At 43.1% G+C, this 25,378-nt stretch overlaps 1 protein-coding gene across 1 annotated transcript; it reads right to left on the reverse strand.

The window, feature by feature from the left end:
- Positions 1–5,010: 5,010 nt before the first annotated feature.
- LOC140515232 (ELAV-like protein 3) lies at positions 5,011–9,384 on the reverse strand. Its single transcript, XM_072625829.1, has 2 exons — positions 8,912–9,384; positions 5,011–8,308 (listed from the first exon to the last, which is right to left on the reverse strand). Exons 1-2 carry the CDS (start codon positions 9,141–9,143, stop codon positions 7,116–7,118), a joined length of 1,425 nt encoding a protein of 474 aa, XP_072481930.1. The 5' UTR covers positions 9,144–9,384; the 3' UTR covers positions 5,011–7,115.
- Between the last annotated feature and the right edge of the window lie 15,994 nt (positions 9,385–25,378).

Genomic DNA, 25,378 nt, shown 5'->3' on the forward strand with positions numbered 1-25,378 from the left:
AATCTGATAAATTCCCAAGAAACTCACTGCAAAGTTCCCGCCCCCCAGTTAACAATTTCCTGTCCAATTTTAACTGCATTAGATTTGTTTGTGCAAGAACTTTTCAATTTTACATAATCAAAATGGTCTCTCATTTTTTGCTCTCCTCTCTGTAGCTTAAGTTTTGAGTTAACTGTTCTCTGATCCTTAGTCAGTAATTTCTTCTTTGCTCCTCTCATTTATTTATGATGTTACTAAGGTATGCATTAATTCAGAGTTTATCTTGGGAAATGATGTGAGCTATTGGTCTATACCCACTTTCTGCCAGACTGCTTTCCAGTTTTCCCAGAGGTTTTTTGATTTTTCAAATAGTGAGTCCTTACCTGGGTAACTGACATCTCTGTATTTCTGGAACATCGTGTTACTGTGTTCTCTTGCTCTGAGACGTTGTTTACTTCATTTATTCAACTGATGGACCATTCTTGTTTTAATCACATTGTTTTTAATAATTACCGCTTTGTAAAAGAGTTTGAGATCTGGTACTGCTAGACCTCCTTCCTTGCTACTTTTTTGATTATTACTTTTTAAATTCTTGTCATTTTCTTCTTCCATATGAAGTTCCTTACTAATTTTTTTTAGCTCTACAAAATAATCCACCATTTTGAGAAGTAGTTTAAAATTTTGCAAATATATCCCCGTGTTCACTGAGAAAAAGAAAGCTCCCATTTACACCAAAATATTTTTTGGAGTAGCAAAGAACTGGAAATAAAACATATGCCCATCAATTGGGGAAAGGCCAAACAAATTGTGGTACACAAATGTAATGGGATATTATTGTGCTGTAAGAAATAAGGAATGTGATGAAACCCCAGAAGCAAGGAAAGACTTACAAGAATGGACACTGAGGGAAGTTAACAGCCTGAAAACAGCATGCATGACTACAATAATGAAAATGGAAAGAACAGATTGTCCTCATGCCACCTGCCACAACTGCTGTTCTGGGTGCCCTGTTATGGGTTGCTCTAACTGCTCTAAGGAACTGAAGGGCTCAGAAGTGGGAGACATGGAGGAAGCAAGCTGACCAGGACAGTGTTGGGGCATAAGGGGGATAAGTGTGGCATATCCCTCATAAATGGCTCTCGCAGGGAAGGGCTAGATGCTGCTTGTTTTCCTGCTTGTTTTCCTACTCCCTGATTGGTTGATCACATACCCCTTGAAATCAGGCCACATCTGCCACTTTGAAGACCACTACACTATTCAAATCCTTCCACTTGTCCCAAAGTGTGGCATGCTAGCCTCTGATTTGGACATTGGCAAAGAATCCCAGTCCCAGACTTCCATTCTCATCTTCCTTCTAATGAGTCAAACCAAAATATGAGGCAGCCAAGGAAACAGTGATAACATGGCCTCCGTGGTGACGCAGATATGATTCACTTATCGTCTAGCTAGAATTTGGAGAGGAATGAAGACATTCATCTGCCAGCATCCCACTATCCATCAGTAGTAATTGGAATTTATTTTGCTCAGCTCACAAATTTTCTCAGGTTGATTTTACAGGATGCATTAAAAAGACAAAAATGGAAATTTGGACTGCTTTGTCACCCATTCTCATCCTGCCTTCTTTGGTCTTTGCTCGCATACTCCCATGCATTGAATCAACTACCACCCCCCCCCACACCCACTCCCACTCTGGATTCCAGCTTGGTACTTACTATCTCATTCTCTTTGGTATCATCATTTGTACTTAATGCTTCTACAAGGAGATAATAAGCTCCTAGACAGCAGGATCTGCTATGACTATTTCCATGTCCCCGGTGCTAAACATAGTGTTACAGATGAGGTAACTGAGGTTCACAGAAGAGAAGTAACTTGCCCAAGGTAATGTGGCAAGATGACAAAGTTAGAACTTGTCCAGCACTCTAGGTGGTAGGTTGCAAGGACCACTGGATTTGGAGTTGACCTGTGTCAACTACACATGTGACCTGGCATGAGTCATTTCTCTGTTTGGGTCTGTTTCCTTATCAGTAACACAATGGTCTCCAAGGTCCCTTCCACCTCTTGGTCTATGAGAGAGGAAGCAACTATTCTGTATGATTGATTGGCCTCTGTTTTCAAAGAGACCAATGACATCACAAAAATCAAGATGGCTGACAATAGCCTGGGATGCAGGGGGCCACTACATCAGAGCAAGCTCCAAGCTCTCCACAGCTTTGGCTTCAGCGATCTTCATAGCTGTAGGAACAAGGTTCTTACCCCCCATTCTGCTGGAGGAAGTCTTCACATGTTTGGAGTAGACACTCCCCACCCCAACTTGCCAATGGGTTTGAGGACTGTCAGGTACCATCAGCCTGGTTTAGTCCATCTGCTGAAACAGTTTTACTGGGGTGTGGTCACTGTGCATGGTACAGCTTCTTGGAGCCACAGGTGAGAGTTAAGTGCCAGGTGGATGCCAAAGATGGATGGATGAGCAACCCTCACACCTGAGGTGCTAATTCTCCCTGAATATCCCAAAATGTGCTAGGTATTTTACAAATATGATCTGATTCTCACAACTATCCTGGGAGGTAGAGGTAATTATTATTATAGCTACTTTATAACTGAGGAAACTGAGACTAACAGAGGTGAAGTGAGTTGCCCAGGGTCACTTAGGTAGTGTCTGAGGGTAGATTTGAACTCTAGTATTCCTGACTCTAGACCCACTGTGCCACCTAGATGCCTCTCAATAACAATAATAGCGTCTAACATTTGTATAGCACTTAACTACGTGCCAGGCATTGTGCTAAGGACTTCACAATCATGACTCTCCTTTGACTCTCACAACCACCTTGGGAGGTAGGTGCTATTATTATTCATTTTACAGATGTGGAAATGGAGGTAAATAGAGGTTCAGTGACTTGTCCAGGGTCACTTGGGGTTTGTGGCTGGATTTGAACTTCGGTTTTCCTGATTCCAGCCCCAGTGCTCTACCCACTGGGCCACATAGCTTCCTCTAGATATTTCAGATCAGTTAGAATTGTCAAAAATCTTAAAACAACAACAATTAAAAGATGAGAAAGGAAAGAAATTATCATAGAAAAAACTAGCAGAGAGATGAAGGTAATCCTTCATAAGCATAGAAAAGCTCCCAATACAATTTTCCAAAAACTGGGCCAGAGAATGCCAGGAGACAATTCTAGAAGAGGAGAATGTCTGTAGTAACGGCAATTAGAACCCCAGATAAGAGAACAGAATGGCCCCAAGAGTCCAGGGAGTAGTCGGAAGGCCCAATAAAGTAATTGAAGGAAAAGCTAGGGCACGGAATTATAGCTCAATGAAAAACTCAAAAGGAGAACATGTGGCTTCAACTGAAAACTAGGAAATGTCAGCAAAGCAGTGGACAACCTGTAAGACCAGAGATAGAATTTCAAATTCTAACGCTATCGAGAGAAATAACAAATAACTAATCTTTATTAGGCCACTTAATGTTTGTAAGCCTTAACCCTTCATGATCTAAAATTCTCTCCACACTTTCCATACACATATTATCTCATTTTATCCTCATAACAGCTTTCCTTCTCAACTACAGAGAAGTAGGTGCTTAATTAATGTTTTTTAATGAATGAATTAGTGGCTTCTCTTATGGAATACTTCCCTCAGATGAGCCACGTCTATCCAGCCCTCTCATTGCAAAAAGGAGGAAACTAAAGACCAGAGAAGGGCTTGGTACTGGTCCAGACTGGGCCTGGAGATCACACCATTATGCTATCCCACCCCATATTCCAACTCAGGTTTTTTCAGATTCCAAGTCCAAGAACTCACAAGATGCCTACAGTAAAAAATTATGACTCTGAACACAGGTCTCAGTGAAAACATGTAAGAATCACTGATTTCCCAGAAAAATATAGTGAAAGAAAAAATTACAGGATTTCAAAACATCATTAAAAAAATTGTCTGGAATTTCCTAAGACTCACCAAGGAAATGCAATCGCTAAGCTCCAGAACTCCTGGGCCAAAGAGAAAATATTTCAAGCAGTAGGGAGATGTTATTTTACTGTCCATAAAGGAACCGTGGTCAGAATCAGGAACTATTCATTAGGAAGAAAAAAAAAGACTGGAATACGATATAGCAAAAACCAAAGGAGAATGGTTGATAATTAATAATAATTTATCTTGGGAAATTGAGCATAATCCTACAAGAAAAAAAAAATGGACTTTTCCCAGAATTCATACCTGGCAAGCATCCTTTGAGGAAAAGGGAGTTGGGTAGTGCCTTTGAAATGCAGGAATTTAAGGTAAATAAGTTTGAAGGCTAGATGTGGATCCCAAATTTACATTCTTAAAGCAGGAAAAAAAATTTTTCTGTCTAGTCTAAGAGGCAATAAAGAAATAGAGACAAAGTCTAGGCTTGAATGTTAAGTACTATCCCAATAGCAATAATTATAGCTAACATTTACATAGGCTTCTAGGTTATCTCATTTGCTTCTTAAAACAGAATTTAAGGTTGGTGCTAGAATTAGTCCCATTTTACAGATGAGAAAACAGGCTGAGAGAGATTTAGTGACTTGCCCAGAGTCAGACAGCTAATAAGTGTCTGAGGTAGGATCTGAATTCAGGTTGTGCTAACTCTAGACCCAGTGTTCCATTAACTAGCTGCCTCTTAGATTGGGGATTCTTAACCTTTTTGTGTTATGGAGCTCTTTGGCAATCTAATGGAACTTATGACCACATTTTCAGCAGGATGTTTTTAAATACATAAAATAAAATATGCAGGATTACAAAGGAAATCAATTATCTTAAAATTAGTTATCATGATATTTTTAAAAAGCAAGGTCAGAGAAAAAGAGAAGATAGGAGCAAGGAACTTAGCATTTCTTGATTGGGATCCCACAGATGAAGATCCTTCCAAAATAGAGGTGACAGGAGCAGAGAGAAAAGCAAATCGTAAAAACTAAAGTTAAAAAAAAAAAACAAAAAAGAAAAAAACCAACGAAAAACACCCAAAGATGCCGCAATCTTAAGAAATTTTTTTAAAAAAAGAAACCACTCTTTTAATATAAACATCAAAGCATTTTATTACCAGTAAGTCTAAATGTATTCTATCCAATATTCTCAATTCAACCAGCAACTAAATTATTCTCAGCTAATAAGCGCTTCTGTTGTTACCCAGGCAAAAGAAGGAGCTTCTCTTTAGTTTGAAAAACACAGTTCCATGCAAAGAATTTACTGAAATAAAAAAGTCAGTTCCCTTAACTCTGCTTTTTGTGTTCTTTTTCTCCTCAGTCTGAATTACATTAAAATAAAGTAGTCAAACCACAAAAGATAATTTAAAAGTTAAAAAATGTATCCATCTTTCATTTTTCATATCATGCAGCAAGAAAACATTTTAACAAGCATGGGAATAAATTAAATTGCTATTTCAACACAAACTTGAGCTCTGTCTCTTCAATATAAATAATAACGCAATCCTTCTTTTTAGAAATATACCCACAAAATACAAACGAAATTCCTAAAAGGAAAAGGGTTAACTGAAAGGAAAAAAAAATCTCATGTCTATATGATACAGATAAAGAAATGTACTTCCCAGAGCTTAAATGAGAAATTACATAAAACAGCTCCCTCTGATTTTTACACATACATATGTACTTTTCATATCACCCACTAAGTGAAAAACGCAAAAACTGAAAAGTCCCACTTCAAACATATCCATATAGCCCAATGCCATCTCAGTGGGTAAAATCAATTTCAAAATTTCTAAAATTTTAAATCAAATCTTTTTTCTCTTTTTTCATAAACACAGTACATTTCCTAAAAACATTTGCCTTATCACACAGTACTATAATTCTAAGATATGTAAACTATTTTATAGTGCACTTCCCTTCTAAATTAGGACGTTTCTAACAAAAAATAAATTTATATTTTAGCCTGTTTTGCAGAGATCCTAAATTGATGGCTTAAAGGAAAACAATCTTTTCTTTGAATAAAAGGGACTGGGATATTCAGGGGCAGAACCCCTTCCCTTCTGGCAAGAAGTTAATATATCTTCTTATAGTGTCAGTTAAGTGCTATGAAAAGATTTAAGATCATCTCTTTACATCACATCCTTTAAAAAATAACCAATTCAGTTTAAAAACATTACCTTGATCTCTGCAAAGTCCTCAATGGACTATGAACTTCATAGTCGTTCATTTCCCCCTCTATCAGACAAGAACTTATTTATCCAGACTCTCTTGTATTTTTAGAAAAATCCCTTGCCAGAAAAAGCCATTCTGGCAAATAGTTAGCAAAAAGTTTAGCACTGTGCCTGTCTCCATGACTTCCTGACCCCCTATGAAAGAGGACATGACATAAAAGAAAAATGAGAAAAAAATGCCAACTTTCTTTCCAATTTTGATTGCCCCTTTTTAATTTGGGAAGAGGATAGGAGGGGAAGGCTATATCAATCAGAGAAAAAAAAAACCCTTCAAAATAAAGTTTACCAACGCAGCTTAAAAGCGCCTATCTTGGTCTCAGCAAAATTACCAGTGTATTATGAATTTGACAGTTGTTCATTTTACCCATTTCAGCCAATATTTGGTGAAAACCTTAGCATCCTTCTTAAGTTGTTCCCTTGACCCCCCCGTAAAAGACATACATAAAAGAAATATCAGTTCAAGTTCCTTTGCCATTTTGATTGGTCCCGTTTAATCTGGGAGAGAATGGGAAGGGTTACCAACTAACTGGAATACTGTTTGGAGAAGGAAAAAAAAAGAGAAATTTTATTTTCTCTTTTAATTCTATTGCTTAAACAAACGAACAAAAGTCCACTGGGTGATTTGTTGGGTTTGTTTTTTGATAGGTTTCCTTTCCTCTTCTCCCTCAAATGCATGAAGAACCATCATAAAAGACCCACTCCCAAAGAAGGTAGTACATTTCCATATTCTATAAGTAACAGTTATTAAAGATAACATGCATGCCAAGTGTGCTATTTTGCATTTTTCTAAGCAGGATAAAACCCTTTTCCAGATCTATCTCAGCACCAAAAACACTTTTTAAATTTTACAAATCAATCAAGGTAAAGCTAGTTTACAAAGTCCACTGGTAACAAACAGTATAAAGTTTCTTCTCTTTTTTTCCTGCTTCTCATGTATGTTAGCACACTTCTTCTGGCTCTGCATGATTCAGGCCTTGTGAATTTTGCTGGTCTTAAAGGATACCTGCAACACGTGGCCATCGAGGCAGTAGCCATTTAGGTTGGCCACGGCTAAGGCTGCTTCATCATAGCTGGTCATAGTGACAAAGCCAAAGCGCTTGCACTTTTTGGTGTTGAAATCCCGGATGATCTTGACGTTTTTCACTGCTCCAAAGGGCCCGAAAAGCTCCCAAAGGACAATCTCATCAGATTCAGGTGGCAAGTTGTAGATGAAGATACACCAGCCATTGCTGGTGAGGCCTGGGTGGGTTGTGACATCAAAAGAGGAGGGTGAGAAGTTGTTTGGCTCCAGCCTTGAGGTTTGAGGTTGCAGTGGCCCATGGTCATCCTGGGGAGGCTGCCACAGCAGGCTTTGAGGGGTCTTCAGGGTCTGGTGATGAGCAAACTTGACCACGAGAGGCTCTGGGAAGCTGCTGGGCTTCTGGCCATTGAGGGCCTTGATGGCTTGCTCAGCCTCTGATCTGGTATTAAAGCGGATGAAGGCCACACCCTGGGAGGCCCCACTGAACCTGTCTGCCAGGATTTTTGATGCTACAATGTGCCCAAAGGGAGAGAAGAGCTGTTCTAGCTCATTCCGTGTCATAGTCTTAGGCAGGCCACTGACGTAGAGATTGGCATATTGGATGGAGGATGAGAGGGGCCTAGCATAAGACACCTTGATGGTTTTGGACAAGCACTGAACCCCATTCATCAAGTAGATGGCCTTCTCTGCATCCCTGGCGTGCACATAGTCAATAAAGCCATAGCCTAGGCTCTGGCCTGTCACCTTGTCCCGCATTAATTTGTAGCATCGGATCTCACCCATACCGGCAAACAGTCTGTAGAATTCCTCTTGGGTCATGCTGGGTGGCAGATGATTGACGATCAGATTGGTCTTGGGGCCAGAAGGAGCTGCCAAGGCCTCTTCTGCAGTCTCTGAGAAGGCATCCTGGGGCTGAGGAGTAGCTGCTTCTGCTGCCTGGGACAGGGCTGAGGCCAGAGCAGGAGCCATAGCCTGGCCTTCTACGCGGGCTCGAACAAAGGTGGGTAAAGGGAGAAGAGGCTGCGTAAAGGTAGGCGCCAGAACAGGAAACCGTCTATGGGTCTGGGCAAGGACTGGATGCTCAGCAACGGCAAAGGCTGGGGCAGGAACAGGAGCAGGAGCTGGAACAGACGCTGGAGCTGGAACAGGAGCAACAGGTAAAGTAAAGGGAGGTACAAAAGTCAGGACAGGAGCTGGAGCCAGGACAGAAGCTGTAGCCCAAACAGGAGCAGGATCCAGAGTAGAGGCTGGAACCTGAACCAGCACAGGTGCAGGAGTAGGGACCCCAAAGCCAAAGGTCCGATTAGCAGCCACCATGGGCAGAGTGGCAGCCAGATCAGGAACAGGGGTTGGAGCCTGGGTAGAGGCATGTGTCAGATTAGCCTCAAGGGCAGGAGCCCAAACCTGGGTAGAGGTATGGGTCAGACTAGTTTGGGTGACAAGAGCCCAAGACTGGGTAGAGGCATGGGTCAGATTGGCCTCAAGGGCAGGAGCCCAAACCTGGGTAGAAGTATGGGTCAGACTAGCTTGGGTGACAAGAGCCCAAGACTGGGTAGAGGCATGGGTCGGATTAACCTCTGGCACAAGAGCCCAAGCCTCGGTAGAGGATTGGGTCAGATTAGTAGATAAAACAGTAGAAGGGGCCAAGGCCATCTGGCCCAGGGGTAGCTGCAGAGGCAGGGTGTGGGTTTGGACCTCTACGAGGCCCCCCGCAGCAGCAGGGAAGATGCTCAGACCATTACCGGTAGGCCCGTGGTTGGTGGGCCCAGAAACGCTACTTGCGTGCTGTACGCCATTGCCCATGTGGCCGCTGGTGGTTGGTCCTGTGCTGCTGGTGGAGACCTCACAGCTGCTGGAAGTATGGTCATTACTGGTGGATTCGGTGGCGCTGTTGGTGTCACCGTGGTCATCGGAAGACGTACTGGGGCTATTGGTCACCTCAGGCTCCGCACCCGGAAGGTTCTTCTGATGCATTTTTGCTGGTACTGGCTGTATCTATATACTGGCTAGAAGTGGTTGAACCACTGGACTGGTGAGTGGCCGCTGGGAATCGCCAGGGCTGCCAGGGCCCAAGTCCAGTGGCCCGGGAACATGTACACGCGAGAGAAGAGGAGAGGCCGCCTGCGTGACCCACCAGAGAGGCCCGCAAGAGTGAGCGCGCGTAACCTTAGTAGCACAAAGGGCGGAGTCAAGCAGCCTCGCGAGAATAGAGAACAGAGGTGCCTTGCGCATGCGTCAGTTCGTAACAATGGCTGCCACGGCAACTATTGGCCAGTAGGCCAAGGCGCCTTGTGGCGCCACAGGGGGCAGAGGGCAGAGGGTGAAGAGGAGGGGGCAGAGGGCAGAGGTGGGGGGGTAGGTGGGCAGGGCTGAAAAGGTCTCGTGTGGGGGAGGGGACAAGGACTGGGGCCTCCTGGGGGGGGGGAACTTTCTTCAACTTCAACCTGCCCCTCCCAAATTCCCAGAATTTAGGCAATTGCTGGAGAAATTGGAGGAAAATTGTTCTCCCTCAACACTTACTCTACGCGAAGGGGTGACCAAGCAATTGTGCACGCAATTACAAAATGCCAGCCACTCTACAAAGTAATATTTGTAAAAGTAGGAGACAATCTAGCAAGTTACAAGTAAAATCCAAAAAGAAAACACAAAACATGAATACAGCTTTTAAAAAATAAATATCTTTTATTGTTTTTCTTAATGACTCCCTCCCACAGAACCCGCCTTTATACCAAATAAGTATGATTAAGTAAAACATGCATCTGTTGGTCTTATACATATATCTCCTCATGTACTTGTAGCCTCCACTGCAAAGGAAGGCATTTTTTTTTTAAGTTTCTCACGCAGAAGCATGACATGGTCAGACCTGCAGTTTATATTTTCCCCTACTTAATACGATTTTATTTTTTCCAATTACATGCAAACATAGTTTTCAACATTCACTTTTATAAGATTTTGCTTTCCAAGCTTTTTACTCCCTCCTTCCCCTCCCCCTCTCCAAGACGGCATTCGATCTGCTATGGGCTTTACATGTACAGTTTTCTTAGACATATTTTCACACTAGTCATGTTGTGGAGGAAGAATCTTGAGCACCACTCTTGAGGTCACAATTGGTCCCTGTGGGGATGGGACTTCCCTAATCTTTCACTGTTGTTTTCCTCTCCCTTATAATAGGAACTATATAAATTGTTCTGGGTCTGCTCATTTTGTATATTATTTATCACATTATTACTTATTTACCCAGTTCCTATGTCCCCTAATTCTTTATAGTTGTTGTTGGTTATGGTGTGATAATGTTCCATTCCATTCACATACCAGAGTTGGTTGAGCTATCACCCAGTCAGAGGGCACTCATTTTATTTTCCAGTCTCCTCCCACAAAAAATGCAGCTATAAACATATATGCGTATGTGACTTTTCCCTCTCTGATAGCCTTGAAGTATATGCCCAGTGAAGTTATCACTGGATTAAAGAGTATACATAGTTTCCAGACTCATAAAATAAAATTTCAAATGGATTTCCAGCACAGTTGGACCTGCTTCACAGCTCCACTTACAGTGCATTAGTGCGCTTTTCTTTCCAAAGCCCTGCCACCATTTGCTATTTCATCGTTTATCGTCTTCTTCAATCTGATAGGTGTGCTGTGAAACCTTAGTGGTTTTAGATTCCATTTGTCTCATCATTAGTGATTAGGAGTCTCTGTTTAGATATATGCCTGTTCAGATCCTTTGACTGTTTGTTGAAGAATGGTTCTTATTCTTATAGCCACATGGATTTCAAAGTGAATTCTATTAAAGCAAATAGCTTAAGTGCTACATAAACTGCTTGCAAAAATAGAGGGGAAAGGTACCTTGCAAAAACTCTGTCTGCGAAATAAATAACAGTTCCAAAATAGCCTATAGATCTTGGTCATGAATGACAACTGGCACCAACATTTTAACTGAAAAATGATCAAGGTCACATTGGCTAGTTAGGCTCAGAATTGTAACTAGAAATCAGCCAATCAGTAAGCATTTACTCAATGCCTGCTACATGCCACACCCTGCACTAAATGCTAGGAATACAAAGGCAAAAACCAGAACTTACTCTTAAGGAGCTCACAGTCTTATGGGGAAGAAAACATATAATTATGTACAAACAAGATAAACTGGAGATAATCAATAGGGGGAAAGTAATAGCATTGACTGGGATTGCAAAAACACTCTTGTAGAGGTATGATTTTAGATGGAATTTGACAGAAGCCAGGGAATCCAGGAGGTAGAAATGAGGAGAAAGAATTCCAGGCACAGGGGATATTGAATGCAAATATATTGAGATGGGAGATGAGAATGTTGTGTGCAAAGAACATGGAGGAGGCCAGAGTCACTGAGTCACAGGGTACGCTGAGACAATAAATAATAAGAAGAATGAAAATGTGGAGGTAGGCCAAGTTAGGCCAGCTCTGAACACCTGAGAATTTTATATTTGATCCTGGAAGCAACAGGGAGCCACCAGTTTATTCAGTAGTGGGATGACATGGTCACAGCTGCACATTAGGAAGATTATTTTGACAGCTGAGTGGAACATGGACCAGAGTGACGAAAGGCTTGTGGCGGAGACACCAACTTGTGGCAGGTTATTGTAATAGTCCAGTTGTAAAGTGATGAAGGCTTGTACCAGGGTGGGGGCAGTTTCAGAGGAGAGAAGGGGGCATCTAGGAGAGATATGTTACTAAAGTAAAATTGCCAAGACTTGGCAACAGATTGCATATAGGGGGTGGGGCACTGAAAGTCAAGGAGGGATGACACCTGGGTGACTGAGAGAATTGTGATACCCATGACAATGAGAGGGAAGTTACGGAAGAAGGAAGGGGAAATGAGGCTGGGGTGTGTGTGGGGGGAGATAATGAATTCAGTTTGGGACATATTGACTCTAAGGTATCTAAGGGACATCTAGTTCAAGATGTCTAAAAGGTAGTTGGAGAGGCTGAACTGGACTGGATAAGTAGATCTGAGAACCGTCGGCATAGAAATAATTGAATCCTTGAGAGCTTATGAGATCACCACTTACTGTGATCCCAGCCCTATGGCAGACCCTAGGGAGTTGACAGACTCTCCTCAAGGAGCTTATGGTCTACATCCAGGACAGCAGTAGGTGTTTGCTAAATCCAAGATGAAAAAAAAAGACTCAATATAATCCAGTGCTGCCTGTGTGGTACAGCACACAAATAGTGTTGGAATTCAGAGAAGGAAAGATCATTGTGCTCTGGGATTTTCTGGAGGAGGCTATGATTTAAGGGGGTTCCAAGTAGGATCGAGACATACGTACAGGAAAAAGAGCATTCCAGGAGGGGAAAACATTTTGCTTCTTGGTTTCTGGTATTATACATAGTACAGATGGTGTGGGGGCGGGGGGTTGAGGAGGGGGAGTAGGGTGGATACTTCTATTATCTGACTCGTAGGATTAGTATTCAAATTAATTAAACTTTTATTAAGTGCCCACTATGAGCCAGACAACTGTGCTGAGACTACAAAAAAATAGAGCTCTTGGCCTTAAGGATCTTACAGTCTAATGGGAGTGGGGGAGGGGTGGGGGGAACAAGGTATGATGTTTAAAGTTAAATACATTGTCAAGGAGAAAGAGATAGGGATGGAGGGGAGAATCCCATCCCCCGACAAAATGCTTAAGGAAAATTGGAAGGCAGAGAGATTACTTTTAAAGGCCAGGCCTAGAGGTGGAGACTGAAGAGTGATCAGAAGCCATTTGGTAAGCTTTAGTCCACAAACTGTTCTGAACAGATCTAGTACCCTCCCCCCCCCCCACCAGATCAAATCCTGATAAGGAAACCCACTTAAGCCATAATGTGTCATTTGTCCAGCCTGGGTATAGATAAACAGCCTGGGGATATATATACGTATATATATGTATATATATACACATATATACACACACACACACACACATATGTGTGTGTATATGTAGGTGCATATATTTATAGATAATATATAATGTAGTATATAGGTATATATACACCTTATTTAATATATACAGTATATATGTATATACATATAATATATGTGTGTACCTATATGTATATTATATGTATACATATGTATATATGTATATTACATACAGTATATGTGTGTGTGTGTGCATTGTAACAGTTCTCTGGCATAACAGGCCCTCCTGGGAGGATGTAGGGGTCCCTTATTGATCCTTGCTTTCTACAACTAGGCTCACCAATGTAGGTGCCCGCTGTCACTAGATTAAGTTCTTGCCAGGGTACCCACCCACTTTACGTTCGAGGGAAGGCAGGTGAGCCAGCCAGATAGGTTAGAGAAAACATACTCCTTAATGAATCCAACCTTGCCTCACTTAAATCCATTTCACTTGTAAGTCAAGACATCACCTTCCCAACATCATTGGTCCTCTTACTTTGGGGTGGGGAAACCCAGAGGGACAAACGATGATTCTGCTGTGAATAACATGTAAAACAATGGAAATCAGTTCTATGCAAAGCTTTATTGCAAGCAGTGGGGAGGAGGGAGAGGGGAAAAGGGGACTGGAACTGCCCAGGCATACACACTCAAATAAAGCATAACCCACTTAAGAGCAGCACTGCATTGGGAGGATGGAGACACTTCAAAGGCAGGGCTTCTTATGCTCTGATTTTGGGTATCCCCTCCCTGAAGCTGGCTGGGTTACACAGCAGGGGTCAGGGCAAAACACCACTTTGGGGGTTTGCACATCAGGGAGAAAAACAAGTTGGTGGTAGATAAAATATAATTTTATCAATAGAAATGACCTTAAAGAAGATGCATTTCCATCTATCTTACTGTAACTCCTTACTCACCTTAGGAACTTTCCGTATGCCTACAGGAGAATCCTCCCATGAGTTATATCTCTCTCTTCTAATGCTAGCCCCTTGGAAGCAAAGAATGACTTGTTTATTGGGGTCCACTTAAATATTTTTTATTCATTCACCTAGGTAATCAAGTAGCAAGCCAAAATTCAAATCCACATCTTCTCACTCCATTGCCTTCCATTTGCATTAAGCCCCAGAAAACACTCTTCATCTCCTGACGAATAAACAGTGTGATCTGGCCTAGGAGAACTAGACCTGTGACTAGAAAGATGAAGAGGGACTGGTGGATCACATTTGGGAAATTTCAGAGTTCTTTCAATGATCTAAAGGTGCTCACTTCCTTTTACAAAAAAACCCTCATGTCCTCAAAAACCGCTGTTCTGTTGGAGACCCAGTGTGGTGTAGGGTATAGAAAACTGGTCTTCTTTGGACTCAAGATCATCTGAGTTCAAGTTCAGTCCATACATGCTGGCTTATTGGATCCTGGGAAATTCACTTAACCTTTCAGTCCCCTCAGGAAACTCCAAGACTTTAAATTACATAAGTTGATCTGCATTAGTACAGGGAGTTTACTCACAGGAGTTTTCCACACCAATCAGAGTAAAGATCTGAACTGTTTGCTCTTCCTAGCCTTCTACCTCCTTACACACAATTCCTTGATGTTATATGACCACAAACCATAGAACTCCATGTTTTCCAAAGAATGAAAACTGCAGGAGATCACCTGGGTCCAAAGTCTACAGGTCAACTCCAATTTCGATTCTTTGAAGAACGTGGCATTCTATAGTGTGCAATCATATAACTGAACTCACAGGGCAGTAAAAAGCTATATAGTAAGTGTAAACTGACTGCAGATTACCAGCGGTGATTTGGCCATGAGAAAAGGCATAAAAGCCATCATTAAGGATGCAGAGAGCCAGAAATGGAAGGGGTCACAAAAGGGCCCTGTTACTGCCAATCATTAGCACGCAAACTTTCCACTCTGGATCACTCGGTGGCACTTTGCTTTTTGGAGTTGTTTCTGCCCAGTATGAATTAAAGAGATCTTGGAAGAGCTGAGAAAATGCCTAATTCAAATAAGCTGGAAGAGACCCAAAGTGAGCTCAGTTTCTCATCATTCATAACTTTGGCAGGTAGGGAGGGGGTTGGGGTCCTAGAACCAGAGCCCTACTCCTACCTACACGCAGCTCCCCTCTCCCAATGGCCAGCCAGTTCTTCACTGGCCAGGCATTTAGACAATTACCACAGTAAGCATCCACTCATCCCCTCCACATTTCCTCTAATACTGCCTTCAGCTCTTCAAAAAAAGGTTTCTGACTAACTCACACTAAACTACTTTGATGAAAGCAAAGCATCCCTATTTAGCACAACCCAACAGTCAGCACGTGCTCCTTCCTTCAGGAAGGGCCACATGGCCCCAGAGGCTATTTCCCCACGCCCTTCCCAAGAAGCCTGGGGAAGGGCGGACTTCACATGATCACCTTTTGGCTCCATAATACCCATCTCATCCCCTCTGTCTGCCAGGAGGTGGATTAGTCATGTTGAGATTTTGAAGGATAAGAGATGTAGCCTGAAGTGATATCCTCGAAATGCTTTGTTTGCTAGAACTTTATTATTATTTTTTAAAATACCCACCTTCTCATTGGAGCACCTCCCAACAAGTTTTTGATGGCAAGTGCTTCAAACATTCCATTTCACAAATGAGGTTGCCCTCGGTCACGCAGCCAGAAAACATCGGAATCAAGTTTCAAATCTGTGCCTTAGGGACCCTAAGGCCCCACCTTGACTCTTTCTATGCTGTGGTGCCTCCATTCCCATCCAAAAATACTGAATGAGCCACAGAAAGCTTTCTAGTACATTGGGCAGAGCCTTTGTAAAGGATTCATAAAAGGACATAGCTAAAAATAGGTCAGGATGTCAGGAAGTGGATGGGATGGGACCTGTATGGGGAAAACAAAGAAGCGTTCATGTGCCTGAGAACACAGATGTTCCTCATATCCATCGACATAAATGGACAGGAGCTGATGATTAAAAACAAAAAGGAAAACCCAATTGATTCCTTTCTTGAATATTTTGGAATTTCATTATTTGAAATGGTAGCATTTTTTTTTCTACTGCCAATCATGGAAATGTTGGGGGAGCAGAAATATTACTTACAACTCTGGAGGACTTTTTCTCAGATAACACATTTCTTAGCGCACTTTCCTCACAAAAACCCTGTGAAGTAGATTGTGTGACTTTGATTATTCTTATTTTACAAATCAGGAAACTGAGCCTCAGAGAGGTTACAGTATCATACAATGTGGGACTTAGATTTAAATAGGAAGGGCTGGATCACATTTGAGAAATTTCAAAGTTCTTTCAATGATCTCAAGCTGCTCACTTCCTTTTATAAAAAAAACCTCATATCTTTAAAACCATTTTTCTATCGGAGAGGCAAGGTGGTGTCAGGCATAGAGAGATGGCCTTCTTTGGATTCCAGATCACCTGAGTTCAAGTCCAGTCCACACAAACACACATAGCCCAAATCACTCATTTTACGGAGGAAACTGAGGTCCAGAACAATGATTTTCCCTAAGGTCATGCAGAGTTGGCATACAGACCTAGTTCTTCTCACTGCAAACCCAGGGCTCCTTCACTTTCATCATGGTGACTTGCAATAGGGTCACATAGATACTATACGGTTGCCTTGGAATTCGAACCTTGGGCTTTTGGGCCCAAGTCCAAGGCTACTTCTACTAAAACACACTGCCAATGGAGAAAGGTACAGTTGCCAAACCTCCTGTTCCAGGAGTTGATAATGAGGACTGTCTCTATATGACTTCCTATTCCTGATATGGCCAAAAGGTGTGGGGCGGGGGCGGCGGGTAATCAAGAAAGGGTGATCAGACATTTTCGCAGTGACCTATGGAGGCACCTACAGTTTGCATGGAGGATGTGGTGTGGAAAAGTTTAGCTGGAACACCAATAAGGGCCTAAGACTTTAGAAATCCTCCCCACTGGATTTGGAGTCAGGAGGGCCGAACTGAAGTTCCAGCTCAGACACTTATTCAGACTGTGAATGCGGGCAGGTCACTTCTGCTTTCTGGGCCTTCAATAAAATAAAATAGGGCCAATAATCGTGAAGATCAAATGAGACCCCATATGTAAAGCTCTTTTTAAAGACCATGATGCTGTAGCAATGCCAAATATCATTAGTATTCCTAGGATACAGGGAAAGTCCTGGATGATTAATCTTCACCACTTTCCCCTCCAAAAATGTTCCTCACTTCTCAGTGGCAGTCACATCTTGTGCTATGCGAATGTGCGGGAGGGGACATGTGTAGGGGCGCTGCCCCAATCAGGAAAGTCAGTCCATCTACAAACATGTCTTAAGCTCCTATTCTGTTTCAAGCACCGTGCTAACAATCTAGGGATACAAAGATGGAAAGAAAGGGAGAGTTCCTGCCCTCAAGAGTTTATGTTCTTCATACAAGTATAAACATATACAGTAGCTTTTTCTCTTAACCCTTATAAGGCATCGAGTGCTCTGTCCCCGGCTGCCTGGGCTCGTGTTTGTATAGTGACCCTCCTACTGCAGGGTTACATTGTCCAAAGGGTGAGCAATACAGCCAGGAGATTCTCTTGTGTGGAAGAGCCACACAATTCTGGGCAGCCTGGCCACTCAGGGGACTTTTCTTATGTATCTCTGTGTTCTCCTGGGCTGTGTACATCCCTAGGGAAACTTCCACATACATAGTAGGCTTTATGGAATAGCTGCTAGGGGCCTTAGGATCCAACGTATACTAGGTGGCTTGGGCGGGGACAACGTGGGGCCCCAAGATAATTTCCGGCTGGGAGCCTAACAATCCCTTTGTATATCTTCCTGGTTCTCTTGGTCACGTCTGTGCCAGAGGTTGCAGGACCCTGCCAAAGACCAGACCAAGAGCCAGACCCCCAGTTTAGTACAGGGCACCATTTTGATCAGTGCTTCAGTATCCCACCCAGGCCACCATTGCCAGACCTTTGGCCAAATGCACAGATACCTGCTGGCAAGATCTGAATGTGGGTGACAATCGGAGGATGCTGATGGGGCAGAAGCAGAGAGAAGTCAGGCTTACTTTGAGAAACTCTTTCGCAGAAGTAATGAAGGGATTTATATCAATAATTTTGTAGGCAAGTACATATTAGCTCATGGTCTGTAATGTAATTTTTAATAAGTCAGAACCAGGATACATTTTAATTATCTTGTCAATCCAATTCCCTGCAGTTGATGGATGGGGATGGCATTTAACTTTAGCTCAGTCTCTTTCCCTAGAATCCTTTAGACAATTTGGAACACCCCATATCTAGAATAATAACTCCCATCCCCAATATCTGAAGGGTTAAAAAGTGTTTTCCTCAAAGCAATAGCTAGAGTGCTATGAATAGGATCTCCATTTTACGAGGAAGAAATAAAAGCTCAGATCCAGGAAGGAGTTGCTCAGGGTAACATGATGCAAGTGTTATCTCACTGGTCCCCTCAACATCCTTGAGAGGTAGGTGTTATGATGATGATGATGATGATGATTCAATTATCATCCCCATTTTACAGATACAGAAACTGAGGCTGAGAAAAGTTAAGTGATTTACCCAGGGCTGCACAGCTAGTGTCTGAGACTTGAACGGGATTCTAACGCAGACTTTCCTGATTCCAAGGCCAATGCTCTTACCTACTGCCCCACCTAGCTGCCTCTTATCCTTACAACAACCTCATGAGGTAAGTTTCTTCCGATTTTTTTTTTTAAGTACTCCCATTTTACAGATGAGGAAACTGAGGCTTCTGGAGATTATGTGACTCTCCAAGATGCTGCCTTTGATCTTCAAATAGGATTATTTTGAACTAAGGTCATCTTCAAATTTGCAGCCCTCGTCAGCTCCTCCTTGTGTAGCAATTACTCTCTGACCTCACTTTCCCATATTCCCATATTTCCTCTTTAGTGCCCACTCCTACACGCTCGTTCACACGCCTGCATGCTAGCTTACACTAATGAGCACTCTCACACACTTGTGCATGATCACTTATGTCCCTTGTTCAAAGTCATGCACGCTCATTCACACTTGTACATCTCATGTATTCTCACACTCATATACCCTCATATACTTACACAACCACACATACACTCATGCTGGCAAGAGTGTGTGTGTGTGTAGGACAGTGAGTGTAACAGTCATACACACTCATATATATTCCCACACACTCACCCACAACCAAACAAATTATACTCATGCATTCTCCCACAGTCACACATCGTGCACACTCACAGATTCACACACCTAGAAACTCACACTGACTCTCCCACACTCTCACATACTCATGCATACTCATGTACTTTGCTGCACACAGACTCATGAGTGTGTCAGTACATATGTGTGAATTCTGAGAGTGTGTGCAAGTATATGGAAGAGTAAATATGCATGAGTACATGCTGGAGAGTACATTAGTATGTAAGGGTCTTTACGGGAGTGTGTGTGAGCACGTTTGGGAGCTTTGCATGAACATGCAAGAATGTGCACCAACACATTGGGAGTGTGTCCTAGTGAGGAGAAGTGTGTACACCACAGGAGTATCTGTAAACATACAGAAGTGTGTGGGAGTATAAACCGAGTATGTAAATGTGTGTTGGTGATTTCCTGTGAGTAGGTGGGTGCATGTGTGCGTGTGTGTGCATGTGAGTGTGAGTGCCTAGGTCAGTGATAGTCATATGTAGGATAACTGAAGGGAAATGACTTATTCCTAGTCGTACAGATAATAAAGGCCAAGCTGGAAGAGTGAGGAGCTGCCTTTCTTCCACCAGCTTGGTCAGCCTTTCTTCCTTCTTCCTAGCTGAGGTGGGGGATATCTGGGTTCTTATCACCTCCACAGAATTGGCAACAAAAGGCAAAAGATCGCCAGATGTCTAGAACTGGGCTCTCTCAGGAGTGTCTGCTTGGTTTCCCCATTTCTGATGTCCAAGATAAGGAGGCGTGAGGGAAAAAAATCAAACGGGGAAAGAAAAGCAAGTAGCTGGCTGTCTTTGTCCTAGGCCTAAGGGCAGTGTAGTCACTGCTGTCACCATGCCTCAGCGATGCTGATGTCTAAAGGGAGAGCACATGATGGCTTTTGTTGAACAAGAAGCAAATGAGAAGGCAGGAGAGTTCAACATTGAGAAAGGTCGTCTTGTGCAAACAGAGACTGAAGATAACGAAATATTAGAAGGAGAAAAATTGAGCAGCTGAAGAAAATTCAGATGTCCAACTTAATGAATCACGCAAGATTGAGAGTCCTTAGAGCCAGAGATGACCTTATCTCCGACTTATTAAATGAAGTAAAGCAGAGACTCTTCTGAGCTCCAGTTTCACATCACCAAGTGCCTTTTGGACATCAAGAACTCAGCATGTCCAAAACCAAACTCATCATCTCTGCAAGCCCCAGCCCCCCATTTCTGAACTGCTCTCTTAGTGTCAAGGGCACCATTATCCTTTCAGATTCCCAGGCTCTCAAGCTCAGTGTCATTCTCACCGACACTTGGCCTGCGCTCCCCACCCCCAACCGATCCAGCCGCTGTCATTTCTACCTTCACAACATCTGTCTATGTCCCTCTCTTTTATACTTGCTCAGTCACCATGTTATTGCCCCTTACCTGTTCTACTACACCAGGCTTCTAATTGGTCTCCCTGTGTCAGGTCTCCCTATTTTCCATTCAGCTGCCAAGCTGTTTTTTTTCTAAAGAATAGGTATGACCATCTTAAATCTTTCTTCAATAAAGACCAATGGCTCCATATTAGGAAGGAAGGAAACATTTGTTAAGTATCTACCACAAGCCAACTCCTTTATAAATGCTATCTCATTTGATCTTCACAACAACCCTGCAAGATTGGTGTCATCATCCCTATTTTACAGATGGGGAAACTGAGGCAGAGGTTAAGTGACTCATGCAAGATCACACAGCAAATATGTCTGAGGCTGGATTTGAACTCAGGTTTTCCTGACTCCAGGCTCAACGCTTTATCCACTAGGCCACCTAGCTCTATTACCCTCCCCCTCACCCTATCAAAGAAAGTCGCTTGCTTGGCCCCTTCGTAGCTTTTCAAGTTTCTTCTGCATCATTCTCTTCACACACCACATCCCATCACCTCCTGCCTACACGCTTTTTCAATGGCTATCTTCTATGCTTCCCTACAGACTCAGCTCAAATCCCATCTTCTACTAGAGACCTGTCCTGGACCCCCTAGGGGCTAGTACCATCCCCTCTGAGATTCCCTTCCATTTACTTTCTCTATGCAGTACATCTTGGATGTACCTATTAACATACTGGCTCTCCCAGTAGAATGTGGCACAGTGGATAGAGCACTGACCATGAAGTCAGGAGGATCAGAGTTCAAATCTGGTCTCAGACACTTGACACTGGGCAAGTCACAACCCCAACTGCCTCAAGCAAAATTCAAAAACAAAAAAGAATATAAAGTCCCTAAGGGTCTAGTACTTAGCACAGTAACTTGGCCAATCAGTTGCCCAGCTGTCACTGAGTCTCCTGTTTCTGGGACCTGCCATGGATTGGGCTCAGCTGGGTACGGCAGACTATTTCTCCTCTGGCTTTTGAGTTCTTCAGGTTATTATAATAGGCACATGGGATGCGCATTCACTCGAGCATTATTAGCAACATGCATGTCTTACTTTTCTTGTATCATGGATCTCTTGGGCAGTCTAATGAAGCCTATGGACCCCTTCTCAGAACAGCACCCTTAAATGCACAAAATACAAAATGTCGTAAAGGAAACCAATTCTACTGAAACAAACCCAAATCTAGGAATCCCAGATTAGGAACTTATTAGGCTTATAAGCTTTCCTTCACTATATCTATAATTCAGAAGCCAGACTATGGTTTATTTATTAAAATAAAACATCTGTAAAAACATCTCTTTCCCCCTCCCCAAGCAAACAAAGCATTGCCAACAATCTCATCTGTAAAAAAAAAAAAAAAGCAGCAGCAACAGTTGGGCATGGGGTAGAGAAGTTTCCAGCAAAGACAGAGCAGGGCTGTGTCCAGAGCAGGGGAAGCCCTCGGATTGTCATGATCACCATGCCTGTTCTTGGACATCACACATACTGGGCATCCACACTCAGAGATCTCTCTAGCTTTGTAGGATCTACTCAAGCGGTGCCCCCTGACACAGACCTTGGGAGTCACCAGTCACTTCTCTACCAGAGGATGGCACTGGAGAAAGACCTCAGTAGAGGCACCTTTTCCTTCCTCACCTTGGGATGCTAGGGTGGCAGCACCCACAGACAGCCAGAACCTCTCTTGGTCCCTATTTTTCTGTAAAATCCTCCACAGAAGACAAGACACAACTCCCACACTAGAGGCTTTCCTCTGCCAGTTTTCCCATGCCTGTGGGTATTAGCATAGCTCTTAGAGGAAGTTCTAGGCTTCAGATAAGTTGCTCCCTCCCACAGATTAAGGGAGTCTGGTGGTGCTCATTTCAAATGAGAGTGCAGAGGAGACATGGGCAATAGGACCTCTCCTTGTACTCCTTTCCTCCTTTGGTCAATTCATTAGCCCTGCAGAGTTTAGAGCAGAGGGGGTTTTTTTGAAGGGGGGAAGGCAAGGCAATTGGGGTCAAGTGTCTGAGGCTGGATTATGAACTCAGGTCCTCCTCACTACAGGGCCTCTGCTCTGTCCACTGCACCACCTGACTAGCCCTAGAGCAGGGGTTCTTAACATAGTAGGGTCTACTTGGAGAGCAGAACTTGGAGAGGAAAAAAAGATCTTAAATCTTTTATTTTCACTAACCTTTAACCAAAATTTAGCATTTTCTTCAACAATAAATAAATTCTTAATAGCTATTCTTCTGAGAAGTGGTCCATTCTTCTTCTCCCCCCTCAAAAAAGTTAAGGACCCCTGGAATCAGAGCTAAAGGATCCTGTGTGACTTTGAGCCAGGTTTTTCACCTCTCTGGGCCTCCAGTTTCTTTGCCTGTCAGTTTCAAAGACTCCTTCCAAGTCCTGCCTTCCACAAACGTCAGTAAAAGGAGGACAGGACACCAAAATCCAACCCATGATTCAGTCAAAGGGTCGCACTTCAGGACCTAGGGGACCACATGTGGCCTGAAGGCCACAGGTTCCCCCCACCCCTGAACCAATCTATTACACTGTAAGTGACACTCAGTTGTCGCCCATCATCCTGATTTGGAATCATCTTTTTTGAATTTCTGTCATCCATGTTGCCCTGAGACCTTCAGTCACCCTTCGGGGACACTCATAGTGAACTTAACAACAAACGCAATACAGCACTTGGGCACATTTGGCTTCAGAAAGCAAAGCGAGCATGGATGAGCAGACCTAGTGACCCTGCTTGGGACAGGAGGGAGTGTGGCCTATTTCCTCCCTCCGAGATCCAGAGGACAAGAACTGCTTCAGTTCCTACAGAGCATCATTGAGAAAACAAGGCCATTTGTCTGATTAGACACTCAAGAATGAATGTAGCCCAGTTAAAGTCCTGGGAAGTCTTACAATGAGACCATTTTCAAATCATGGCTGCATCTAGCTTGGTACTAATGAGACAAGACTATCTCGCTGCCACTTTCCTTAGAGCATTTACAGGCCAAGTAGCCACTCCATTTTTTTCTACCCACTTCAAGTCAGCAGGTGCAGTCCGTAAACCCTGAGAGATTGTTGGCAATGCTTTGTTTGCTTGGGGAGGGGGGAAGAGAAAGAAGGATGGGAAAGAGATGCTGTAGACTGGGACTCTTGGGACCGAGGGGGACTGGAGTCCTAGGCTCCCCTTCCCACTAGCCAATCAGGGTCAAGGCAGCTGGCAACTTCAGGAAAAGACTAAGCACTGGGCATCCCTGGAGGGTCAGCACTAACTTGAGTAGGAAGCAACCAGGCACAACGCCCTCCTCCCCTGGAGAAGAGAAAGAACTATTTGTTTGGGCTGTAGCAAGAGCTGCCTTTTAGGGATTCTGCTCTCTACTCCCTTTACCAACCAATGCCAGAGTGAGGGCTTTCATGCACAGATTTGGGCATGTCATTCCTGCTCAGAAATTTCAGAGACTTCCTATGGCCACCCACCAAAAACATCAGAATGGTAATAAATGTTCAGTTGCGTCTGAATCTTGGTGATCCCGTTTGCGGTTATCTTGGTAAAGATACTGGAGTGGTTGGCCATTTCCTTCTCCAGCTCATTTTGCAGATGAGGAAACTGAGGCAAACAGGACGACCTGACTTGCCCAGGGTCACACAGCTAGGAAGTGTCTGAGGCCACATCTGAACACCAGAAGAAGAGACTGAAGCTAGTGTGCCACCTAGCTACCCAATAATAATAGCTATTGTATAGTAATAATAGCTATTGCATTTTTCAAAGTTGGCAAAGCACTTGATACATTTATCTCACATGTGCCCTTTACAGAAACCCTGTGAGCTTGGAAGTATCATTATTTTCGTTTTATAGATATGGAATGTAAGTCAGGATTTCAACTCTGATCTTCCTTGCTCCAAGTCTAGCACTCAGGTGGTGTCAAACAAAAAGAAAGGGATCCCTGCCTTGGGCTGCAAACCCACAAATCAACATTATCTAGGTGGTATGACATTTTTGTTTGTTTTGTTAAACATTTTGCAGTTACGGTTTAATGTAACTTGGTCAAATTTGACGCCTCAGCACACCACCCTGAATTAAAAAGCAAAGATGGGCTCTTGGCCAGGAATAGGGTCTAACTGACAAGAGCTGTTTGCCTGCTCTATTGTGAATATTATCAAGAGAGCTTTAAACTCAGAGTGGAGATAGGACAGAGCCATTCCCATATATCTGCCAGGCAGGAGTTACAGAGCCCCAATAGGAAACAGGAAACAGCATCCAACTGAGAATCAAGCAATCATGGGAAAAAACCTTTGTGAAGTGCTAAGCATGGGGGCGGGGGCGGGAAGAGAAGCAGGACAGTCCTTGCCTTCAAGGAGCTAGGCAGGGAGGATTGTGGGGGGATGTGCTAGTAAAGGTTTAACAATGGGGTCTCCAAGGAAAAAAAAATCATTCAGGCCACACTTTTAAATTTAATCTGCATTATTAACATTTTCTCTACCACTTTCTTAAGTCTAGACAATTAACAAAACAATAAATCAAGCCTCAATTTGAAACTTTTGTGTATTCTGGAGGTATAAATACTAACACTGAAAATTTAACAATCGGTTTTCCTAGGAGCCTCTTTGAGCTGACTCTAGCACACCTCAGGGAAGGTCACAGCATCAGGATCTACTACGAGGGTCTGAATCTCTGCCACGTAAGACAGGCTGGTTGTTTCTGGAAGGGGCAAGGAAACTGTCTCTGACAAGCACCCTTGGAGATAGGATTTCCTTCCAAGCTGCTAGTGATCTG

This window comes from Notamacropus eugenii, chromosome X (assembly GCF_028372415.1).
Source record: "Notamacropus eugenii isolate mMacEug1 chromosome X, mMacEug1.pri_v2, whole genome shotgun sequence".
Lineage (NCBI taxonomy): Eukaryota > Metazoa > Chordata > Mammalia > Diprotodontia > Macropodidae > Notamacropus > Notamacropus eugenii.